An 11,649-nucleotide genomic window follows, 5' to 3' on the forward strand; every position below is an offset into this window, starting at 1 on the left:
CCGCCGGTGAGTGACGTCATATAGATGCAGCAGCTTACAGGTGGCAGCACATGTCTTCGAGGTGGCCGACCTGTGCCTCTACCATGAGTTGCCATCGAAAACTTGTATTCGTATACTACAGTCGATAGAGTTTAAACGTGGATCGATGAAGTTTGCATTAAAATCATACCATGAGTTCAATTACCGTATACTTTACTCGCCAGCGACAATTCGATGGTTTTGTGATGTCATGTTGGTGAGCATGTAAACGTATCCAACTTCACACTCTATGAATGGATGAATGAAAGAACGAATGCCGCTCCTTTCTAACTATATAGAAAAGATAGAGTAGGAAATAACGAAAATGTCAATAATAACACTGCAAAATTTAAGTGTCCTAGAACAGTGCTTAAAGCTGAATAATATGATGATTTTAAATTTGTATTGTTTATTTCTTGTCATTGCGACTTTGACGCAGCTGTTGTCATGACAACAGACAACAAAACATGTTTTGTTGAAGGATTATTGATGAATAATTTTCCACAAAAAATTGGATTTTAACTACGATAGGAAAATGAGAACCTGCGCCTATCCGTTTAAACCGATTGTAGAATTTATGGAAAGGTAAGTTAAGTAAAAATAAACATACTATGTAGTGGAGGAATTTCGAAATTAAACGAATAATTTTGAGCTGTTTTTTTTGGAGAAATACAACCTTTCCAGCATAACTTCCACGTGCCTAGCTAAGTAACGTGCCTAGATTTAGTAATAATGAGTGCTAGATTTATATTTTCTAGATACAATAAAGTTGTTTTTCTATAGATATGGCGATCTGAGTATGCCCACTGAAGGGCCCCAAAAAAAAGCCAACAATAGTCAACGGTGGGTGGAACTAACGGACAGGCGAACGTGAAATGCTGATGCCACCGGCGACACCAAAACTACTGAGAAATTGAGAAAAGTGTGTATAAATATCTACTACTATATTCATTTTGATTGCTTTTATCTTATTTCGTCATTATTATTTGTAATGTTTATTTGTTAAGGTGTGGAGTGACTTTAAACAGCAAGAAGAAAGCAACTCGCATACACAGAGCTGCCAAGGGAACACTGGACTGGTGGCGGTCCAGGTTCTTCCCTGAAGCCAAAGGATTTAGAGCAGAGTGCTTGTAAATAACTACTTGTAAATTAAATCCATAATAAAGACCTAGGGTAACTGGATGGATATATATACCTTACTAGCTGACCCGGCGAACTTCGTACCGCCTTAGCGTAGAGATTTTCTTAATATTTTTTTCCGTAAGAACCATCCTTGGACTTCCACAAACATTAAAAAAAAAGAATTATCGAAATCGGTTCAGCCGTTCACACGTGATGCCGTGACAACGCGAAACGGGTTTCATTTTTATATATATAGATTATTGTAAAACTTAAGATATTATAATTAATTAAATACATTATATTGTTTTAATCTTTCATGGTCACTAACATACATGGTAGCAATCTCGTCAGTAATAATAATTAAGTAAATACATAGCCTACTAATATCCTACTTAATAATATTAAAAATGCGAAAGTTTGGATGTCATGATGTCTGGATATTTGTTACTCTTTCACGCAAAAACTGCTGAACGGATTTTGATGAAACTTTACAGTATTATTGTTTATAACCCAGATTAACATATAGGCTATAATTATAACGATCTGTGACAAACTAAATTTCACGCCGGAAGCCGCGGGCAAAAGCTAGATGAAAATAAAATGATTAATTTTTATTGACTATTTATTTCACAAAACCTAATAATAATACACAGACTGATTAAAAACAACTTATGAAAATATTCATTGTCGGCTTAGCTTTCTATCATGATCTCGTAAGGCTGCGTTTCCACCAGAGATGTGCGAGGATGCGTAGCGAAGGATGTGTTTGTAAAGAACCAATAGAATCACTTCATTTACCTCGCCCTACCATTAACTGTAAAACGATTATCTATAATCATATAATATTAATATTATAAAGAGGAAAGATTTGATTGTTTGTTTGTACTGAATAGGCTCCGAAACTACTGGACAGATTTGACAACATAACATAAAAATTAATAACAACCATTCATACCTACATACAACGAATAATTCCTAAAGTACCAGGGCAACATAATCATAAAGGAGCTATATCAAATTCTTCTTGGTTGACCCGAGAAATAAACATGTATCATAAATATGACAAATATGACAAATAGCTCCTTTATGGTTATGTTGCCCTGGTACTTTATTCGTTGTATGTAGGATGTAGGCCCGGGGTATCGTGGGTCTGAAGTGAAATGTTTATAGGCACTTACACACACACAAATTAAAACTTTTAGGTAGGTTTTGATTTATTTATAACAATTAAATTATTAAATATTTTACAGTCTTACTACTAGTTTTACATTCGATGGTAGCTCAGCACTATTTGTTGGTGGTGCAAGAGGGATTTAAAAATACCCTTTGCACCACCAGTGGTGCAGGCCGGTGGTGCAAAGGGTACAAAAGGGCTGTTCGCATTATAAAAGAAAAGAGTCATCGAAACGCTTAGTGTGAGCTGTAGGCCTAAGATGCGCGCCGCGATAAGCGGTTTTCACGCCGTTTTATCGATTTTCCCATACATTTTGACGTTGATAAAGGTTATCACGGCGCGCATCTTAGGCCTACTGGTGGTGGTTCTGTGGTTGCAATTATGATGATAATTATGTAGCAAATACTACAAGTAAAATCGATACCAGGTGGTGACTATTCAGAAGGCTCAAGTGGCTCACCTAGAGAAGTTCATGTTCGAAGGCTGCGAGCTCCCTCTGAAGGCGTCTTGCTCCGTCTTCATCACCATGAACCCTGGATACGCGGGTATGACGTCATCTTTCACGATGATAGTGTAGATGACCATAAAGTCCGTAGTCTTTCTGCTAGCTTCAATAAATCTAATCGGTTAAAGTTTCATCAAAATCCGTTCAAAAGTTATTTATTTATTTCATACTTACATGCACATAGAACAGTGTACATAAGGCGGACCTTACCTTTCGGCATTGTCAAAGAGTAATAAATATCTATCCATTCTCATCATATACTTGTAATTAAAATCTATATTTTATACTAGTTTATACAAATTTCCCTTTGTTCGTTCGTCAATCGTTTAGTTAGTTTTGCTACTTATTATGTATTATTATTATTGGTTTTTGGGCCTTTATTTGCGCCAACTCGACCAGGTTTGATCTATTGTGGCAAGCCCTTGTCTTTAAAGTTCACTGCTTAGTCCCGTTGAGTCTATAAATTTCCAGATTCTTTGGAGCGTGATATCTGCTATCTCATCCGGGTGCATGATGTGTCGCCCGAGATGGATACTTCTTTTGCTCATAAGCGGGAAGCATGAGCAAAGAACATGCATGGCCGTTTCTTCTTCTGTATGGCAGAATCTGCACAGAGTTTCCTCGGTCATGTTCATGTTCGATTTATGTTTGTTTAGTTTGCAGTGGCCGGTCAGTATTCTAGTCACTGCACAGGCTTTGTATCTTTTGAACTTTAGCAGTTCCTTAGTTACTTTATTGCTATATCCCTGAATGACTGCTTTTGAGTGTTTTTGTCCCGATGTAGACTTCCACCACTCAATAGCCTCTTGTTTGCAGAGGGCGGTTAGTAGCGTGGTGGCTCGTTGTTTGGTAATGCCACAGAACGGTTCTACGCCGATTTGAGGGTTATCGGCTCCATCTCTGGCGAGTTCATCTGCTACTTCGTTTCCTTCTATATTCGAATGTCCTGGTACCCATGTAAGCGTTACTTTGTTGGTATTTCCCAGTGCATTCAGTGTCTCGGTGCATGTTTGCACCAATTTTGACGTGTATTCGAAGGATGTTAAGGCCAGCAGTGCTGCTTGGCTGTCTGAGTTGATGTAGATGTGTTGATCCTGGAGCTTCCTTTCCAAGTTTATCTCTGCACATTTGTTTATGGCAAAGACCTCGGCTTGGAAGATTGAGGCTTCAGTCCCCATGTTTAGGCTAACTTTGAGCTTAGGCCTCTCTCCGTAGATCCCGCAACCTACATTATTTTCCTTTTTGGATCCGTCCGTGTACCAGACGTGACTACCTTCCTTAAATGACATTTGGCCTTCTAGCCATTTGTCTCTAGGAGGTATGTTTACGGAATATAGTTTGGTGAAGTTACATTCCGTATGCATGTCGTCACTGGGCATGCACAGAAGTTTGTTTTCAAGTACTGATTCCTTGAGTCTTATCAGATTTTGAGAAGCCCATCTGCAGGGACCTCTGATGATAACCACTAGGTCATCAGCATAGCCTTGAGTATCATAGTCTTTTTCTGCCATTTTAGCAAGAAGTTGATCTACTGCTAGTGTCCATAAAAGTGGGGATAGTACGCCTCCTTGTGGACATCCTCTTGTGGCAAGAAATTCAAGCTTTGCAGCATTGAGGGTTATGTTTACTACTCGGTTGGAGAGCATGTTTTTTACCCATCTGATGGTGCTTATATCAATCCCTTTTGCCTCCATTCCTTTTAGAATGGTTTCTATAGGGGTGTTGTCAAATGCACCTTCAACATCGAGAAAAGCACATAGGGCCGTTTGCTTATCCTCTAGGGATTTTTGCACCTTATCGACCAGATCGAGCAGGGCTGTTTCAGTAGATTTTCCCTTTTGGTATGCATGTTGGTTGATGCTTAGTGGTCTTTTCACTAAGTATTTGGCTCTAATGTGCTGGTCTATTATCCTTTCCATGGCCTTCATCAGGAAGGATGTTAGACTTATGGGTCTGAAGGATTTGGGTTGTGAGTAGTCCCTTTTCCCCGTTTTGGGTATAAAACGAACTTTGACCCAATTCCATGGTTCTGGTATAATACCCCAGGCGTAACTTGCTCTGAATATTTTTACCAGATGCGGGAGAAGTAAGTTATTACCTTTTTGTAGAAGAGCAGGAAAGATGCCTTATTACTACTATGGTTGATACTTATTATGTATGGCCACAGTTCCAGCTACCCATTTCTATTTTTTCTCTCGCTCTCGTCCAATAGTGATTCTTTGCGATAGAACGAGATAACTTGACCGGAAATGGGTAGCTGGAACTGTGGCTGTGTACTTAATATGACTAAATGTTATTTAGTCATTCGATTGAGAAAACATAAATTCAATTGAGCTGTCATTAACTCCTGTGCTGTGTAACATTGTAGAAAGAAATAAATGAATTTTATCGATATACCTCCATTTTTACCCACATTTTTACAAATGAGTTGATTTGATTTTGTTGCTAGCAGTTTTGCCAGCATTTCTTTTTTGATAATTCTTGTTTTTTTTTTACTTTTTTATTGATATTGTTTTTGGTTTGATTTGCCTTCAGGGCGCACGGAACTCCCTGACAACTTAAAAGCGTTGTTCCGGCCGATTGCTATGATGGTGCCGGACTATGCTCTGATCGCGGAGATCTCTCTGTTCTCGTACGGGTTCTTCGAGGCAAAGATCTTGGCAGGGAAGATCACCACCACCTTCAGATTGAGCTCGGAACAGCTGTCGTCACAGGTCAGTCGCACTTGTAGCATTTGGAATCTTAGGCTGGGTTGCACAATCTTACTTTAACATCATGACAAACGTCAAATATCTGTCAAACTCCATACAAAAAACGTCGGATAACGTAATAGATACCGTTAACATAAGGTGGTGCAACTCAGCCATATAGAACCTTCAAGAATATGGAAGCTCATATCACTAATCAATTGAGATAGGTATAAACTTCATGAAGAGCTAGAAAACGATTCTCCCATAGTGTCTTTTTAAAGTGATTGCGTATGACATAGACAAGCTATGACGTCACATTTTTGCAAACGAAAGGGTCAAATGATATTAGAAATGAGTAAAATGAGCATATTATGTAAAACAATCTATACTAATAATTTAAAGCTGAAGAGTTTGTTTACTTGAACGCGCTAATCTCAGGAACTACCAGTCCGATTTGAAAAATTCTTTCAGTGTTACATAGCCCATTTATTGAGGAAGGTTATAGGCTACTAGCGGCCGCCCGCGACTTCGTACGCGTGAATCCCGTTTTTCCCGCTAATTCCCGTTCCCGTGGGAATTTCGGGAATTCCTTTCTTAGTGCACCTCTACGGTACCTAAGCTACGTCCCTTCCAAATTTCAAGTGCCTACGTTTAGCCGTTTAGGCTGTGCGTTGATTTGTCAGTCAGTCAGTCAGTTTCTCCTTTTATATATACCATCACGCTACGAGTAATAGGTGCAGAGCAAAAAATGAAAAATGTTGCGAAAACGGGTTTTCACGCGTACGAAGACGCGGGCACAGCTAGTATAATATAAATGTGTAAACATATGTACTTGCTAAAATGATTTGACTTGTTACACAGCACAATATTTTTATTTTAAATAACACTCTAATACACACATACACATTCTAATAGTACTCTTTTACGTTTGTGAAAAATCCTTTTCATTTATGTTAGTTGGTTTTGCTCCCAGGACCATTACGATTTCGGCATGCGCGCTGTAAAGACAGTCATCCTGGTGGCAGGAAACCTCATCCGCCAAATGCCAGACGGTGAAGAGCGGCAGATCGTGCTCCGCGCACTAAGAGACGTCAACGTGCCCAAGTTTTTGGCTGACGACCTGCTTCTGTTCAACGGTGAGTGAGTGACGTCATAGCACAGCGGCTACTGCTAGTGACGTCATCCGCAAGATGCCAGACGGCGAAGAGCGGCAGATCGTGCTCCGCGCGCTAAGAGACGTCAACGTGCCCAAGTTCTTGGCTGACGACCTGCTTCTGTTCAACGGTGAGTGAGTGACGTCACAGCACAGCGGCTACTGCTGGTGACGTCATATGCCAGACGGCGAAGAGAGGCAGATCGTGCTACGCTCGCCAAGAGACGTCAACGTGCCCAAGTTCTTGGCTGACGACCTGCTTCTGTTCAACGGTGAGTGAGTGACGTCACAGCACAGCGGCTACTGCTGGTGACGTCATATGCCAGACGGCGAAGAGAGGCAGATCGTGCTACGCTCGCCAAGTGACGTCAACGTGCCCAAGTTCTTGGCTGACGACCTGCTTCTGTTCAACGGTGAGTGAGTGACGTCATAGCACAGCTGCTACTGTTGGTGACGTCATCCGCCAGATGCCGAATGGCAAGGAGAGACAGATAGTACTCCGCGCGCTAAGAGACGTCAACGTGCCCAATTTCTTAGCTGACGACTTGCTTCTGTTCAACGGTGAGTGAGTGACGTCATAGCACAGGCTACTGCTAGTGACGTCATCCGCCAGATACCAGACGGCAAGGAGAGACAGATAGTACTCCGCGCGCTAAGAGACGTCAACGTGCCCAAGTTCTTAGCTGACGACTTGCTTCTGTTCAACGGTACTTGACTCGTATCATCAGGTCATTTACGAGCAGTGTCACCAAAGTCATGATAAAATGTTCAAGAGATGGTTTTCATCTAAACAAGCAAACCTTTTCATCCGCTACTAATGGCTCGAATTTTAAACACTGTAAGGCCCGGTTTTTTGATTCGTAGTTAAAATAACCAATGGTCAAGTTTGACAGATGTCAAATGACAAGTGGTTAAATATCAGAAAAAAATGTTTTTCGAACAATGGTTAGCTTGACTTTTAGTACATTTTTTAACTATTAGTTAACATTTTGTTAATATTTAACCATTAGTAGCAAAATTTAACAATTTGTTATTTTAACTATGAATCAAAAAACTGGGCCTAAGTGTCCCTGAGCCAGACATGTCTGCCTGGAGAAAGGTGAGGTACATGACTTCTCGAATTGGAGACATCTCAGCTAACAAGTAAAGGCTAGGCAGTGGCAGTATTTTGATATAATTGTGCATTAAAAATATTAAATGTTCCAGGTATTATCTCGGATTTGTTTCCACGTGTCGAGATACCAATCGTGGACTATGGTATCATGGAACAATCCATCAGGAATATACTCGTGAAGAGGGGATACGATGATCTTTACAGTAAGTTCATGAATCGTCTATTTGTTAAATCACTACATATATTAGAAATGTGTCAAATTCTTACACCCATATTCCTAAATATTACTATGAGGTGTCACAGTTCGCGTGGATGCACAGGGTCCCAAAAATCTATTCAAAGACAATACTTGAGTGACACACACGAAACAATCATAGATCTCTAAGAATAAGAATAAAAAATATATTTTTAATATTCTTTATAATAACAAATTGTGAAATTGTTAATAAATTAATATTGCAGAATCAATCAATAACAAATCAATACAAATAATGTCAGTTATCAATACTCTAATCTATACTCTAATCAACGCTATGCGTTCGACTTCGCATAGCATTGCTACTTCAATTAAGCAAGCATCGTTTGTGAATACGGGCGTTAATAGGCTAGTTGCCTAAAAAAATTTTTTTAGTCCGTAATGTTTAATATCAAAAAATATTGGACACATATATTTTTATTTGTCAATCTAACAAATAATTACATAGTTATGGTGCGTTGAAGTTGCGCACGACGTCACAACGTGCGGCATTTTTAAGCAAGCGTTGACGTCACGGGCCTCTTCTTATGAACTTTGGGGCGCTTTATCTCTTTAAATTTTCATTAGTTTGAAAAAGTGAAAAATACGTGTAGAGTATTTTTTGATAAGTTAACTGACGGACTAATTAAAACTCTTGCTTTTTGACCCAGGCAACATCCCCCCGGTACACACCTTCGTCGTCAACCCCAAGTCGATCACCATGGGCCAGCTGTACGGGGAGTTCGATATGCAGACCCACGAGTGGTAAGCACTTTGTGTAGTTCTTACTTATCCCGCCAGTGTTATGAGATCCTCCGCGATGCTTTGACTGCGATCAAGGGCAAGTTAGCGCCGGATGGGTTCCCATTCACGCCGGTACAAACCTTCGTCGTCAACCCCAAGTCGATCACCATGGGCCAGCTGTACGGGGAGTTCGATATGCAGACACATGAGTGGTGAGCACCCTGTGTAGTTCTTACTTATCCCACCAGTGTTATGAGATCCTGTGCGATGCTTTGACTGCGATCAAGGGCAAGTTAGCGCCCGATGGGTTTCCATTCACGCCGGTGCACACCTTCGTCGTCAACCCCAAGTCGATCACCATGGGCCAGCTGTACGGGGAGTTTGATATGCAGACCCACGAGTGGTGAGCACTTTGTGTAGTTCTTACTTATCCCGCTAATGCTATGAGATCCTCCGCGATGCTTTGACTGCGATCAAGGGCAAGCTAGCGCCCGATGGGTTCCCGTTCACGCCGGTACACACCTTCGTCGTCAACCCCAAGTCGATCACCATGGGCCAGCTGTACGGGGAGTTTGATATGCAGACCCATGAGTGGTGAGCACTTTGTGTAGTTTTTACTTATCCCGCTAATGCTATGAGATCCTCCGCGATGCTTTGACTGCGATCAAGGGCAAGCTAGCGCCCGATGGGTTCCCGTTCACGCCGGTACACACCTTCGTCGTCAACCCCAAGTCGATCACCATGGGCCAGCTGTACGGGGAGTTTGATATGCAGACACATGAGTGGTGAGCACTTTGTGTAGTTTTTACTTATCCCGCTAATGCTATGAGATTCTCCGCGATGCTTTGACTGCGATCAAGGGCAAGTTAGCGCCGGATGGGTTCCCGTTCATGCCGGTACACACCTTCGTCGTCAACCCCAAGTCGATCACCATGGGCCAGCTGTACGGGGAGTTTGATATGCAGACCCACGAGTGGTAAGCATCCTGGTTAGTTCTTACTTATCCCGCCAGTGTTATGAGATCCTCCGAGATGCGTTGACTGCGATCAAGGGCAAGTTAGCGTCAGATGGGTTCCCGTTCACGCCGGTACACACCTTCGTCGTCAACCCCAAGTCGATCACCATGGGCCAGCTGTACGGGGAGTTTGATATGCAGACACACGAGTGGTAAGCATCCTGGTTAGTTCTTACTTATCCCACTAGTGCTATGAGATCCTGTGCGATGCTTTGACTGCGATCAAGGGCAATACCGGATGGGTTCCCGTTCACGCCGGTACACACCTTCGTCGTCAACCCCAAGTCGATCACCATGGGCCAGCTGTACGGGGAGTTCGATATGCAGACACATGAGTGGTGAGCACTTTGTGTAGTTCTTACCTAATTACTTACTTCACCAGAGGATCTCGTAATCCTACGCTATGCCAATTGCCAAACTTAAGTGGCAGTGAGCGAAGTTAGCTCCTAGAACTGATGACTGTTGGCGTAGAAAAGTTCTCGTATCGTAGGCAGGCCTCCCACTGAAACAATCTGGTGAAAGCCGCGCGGGAAGCACCTAAATGCGGGCAGCGTAGGACCGGTCCTTGTCCAGAACCTTGAGGGAAGCGTTTGTCCAGAAGTCGACAGCATTATGTTGAAACGAACGAACACTAAAACTAACAGTAGCACAAAGAAACAGAAAGAGGAAACAGTGAACTGAGCAGTGCTGCCTTGCATTCGAGATCTTCACTGATTGGGTTTTTACTGGCGGTCAAGCTGTAGATCCTGGCTACACAGTAGTTGTAGCGGTGGTAATAGTCCCGTTGCTTTTGCAATGCCAACTGTAATATTTCTTTTAATCTCCAGGACAGACGGCATCCTGTCGAGCCTGGTCCGCGGCGGCATCGCCGTGGAGGACATGGACAAGCGCTGGTACGTGTTCGACGGGCCCGTCGACGCCGTCTGGATCGAGAACATGAATACTGTAAGTTTTACTACGAGTATAATCTTTGTTTATTTTTAAGCTATAGGTTTAGCGCTCGTCACGGAAAACGGGACTATTCCCACCTCTCATTCCCACCGCTGCAACTCCTGTGTAGCCAGGATGTACAGCTTGACCGCCAATAAAAACCCAACCAGTGAAGGTCTAGTTTGTCCCGGGGGAAAGTTAACTCTCATTGGACCCGCAACGAAATTAATAAGAAGAACATAGGAGGAGTTCGAAGTTAACGTTCAGTAGCAGAGGCGCCACGGGAGGGGTGATATTGATATATCATGACATGATAAAGCATACAAATCTGAAGTTACGCTATCGTTTGACCGTCATAAAATGACCCTCCCCTGCCGCTCCCATACCTCAGGTACTGACGAAATTTCGTGGTTTCTATGTCTAACAGTGACGGAACTCATTTTTCAAAGTTCACCAGTAAGGCACAACGGAAAGATTTTACTGCCGTTGTTCTCCAAGGGTAAAGCCTGGTTCGTGAGCACGTAGAATTTTGTCCAATGACCCCAAGCTACCCATCCTTATCGCTCGCGCGTAATTATATTGCTGTCGCGACTGTGCGACGGGCGCCCGCAGTGAGTGTGCGAGCGCGACAGCAACATAATTACGCGCGAGCGATAAGTATGGGTAGCTTGGGGACATTAGACAAAATTCTACGTGCTCACGGACCAGGCTTTAGATATCGCAACTTTTTTCACGATGTCTGCCAGTGGCGGACAAATGGTCCCTACCATTTGTCCGCTTGACAACGGGACCCTTGTGCACCTCATTTTTTATCCCGGAAAAGTAGTGCTCTGTGCAGGTTCTAATTAATTGATGAACACTTCTCCTCCTAAACAGGTGCTAGACGACAACAAGAAGCTCTGCCTATCCAGCGGGGAGATCATGAAACTCACCGACCGCCAGCGAATGA

General features: G+C 42.5%; 1 protein-coding gene and 1 long non-coding RNA gene across 2 annotated transcripts; both read left to right on the plus strand.

Moving 5' to 3' along the window:
- Positions 1–540: 540 nt before the first annotated feature.
- On the plus strand, positions 541–1,220 carry LOC114356974 (uncharacterized). Its single transcript, XR_003656266.1, has 3 exons — positions 541–603; positions 802–940; positions 1,026–1,220. It is a non-coding gene; the product is annotated as an uncharacterized LOC114356974 (long non-coding RNA).
- A 1,536-nt stretch (positions 1,221–2,756) lies between these two features.
- On the plus strand, positions 2,757–6,653 carry LOC114356972 (dynein heavy chain 1, axonemal-like). The gene is made up of 3 exons (XM_028310373.1): positions 2,757–2,859; positions 5,355–5,533; positions 6,483–6,653. Exons 1-3 carry the CDS (start codon positions 2,787–2,789, stop codon positions 6,651–6,653), a joined length of 423 nt encoding a protein of 140 aa, XP_028166174.1. The 5' UTR covers positions 2,757–2,786.
- Positions 6,654–11,649: the final 4,996 nt, after the last annotated feature.

Source organism: Ostrinia furnacalis, unplaced genomic scaffold, assembly GCF_004193835.3.
Source record: "Ostrinia furnacalis isolate ACB-3 unplaced genomic scaffold, ASM419383v2 OfSCF3012, whole genome shotgun sequence".
Taxonomy (NCBI): domain Eukaryota; kingdom Metazoa; phylum Arthropoda; class Insecta; order Lepidoptera; family Crambidae; genus Ostrinia; species Ostrinia furnacalis.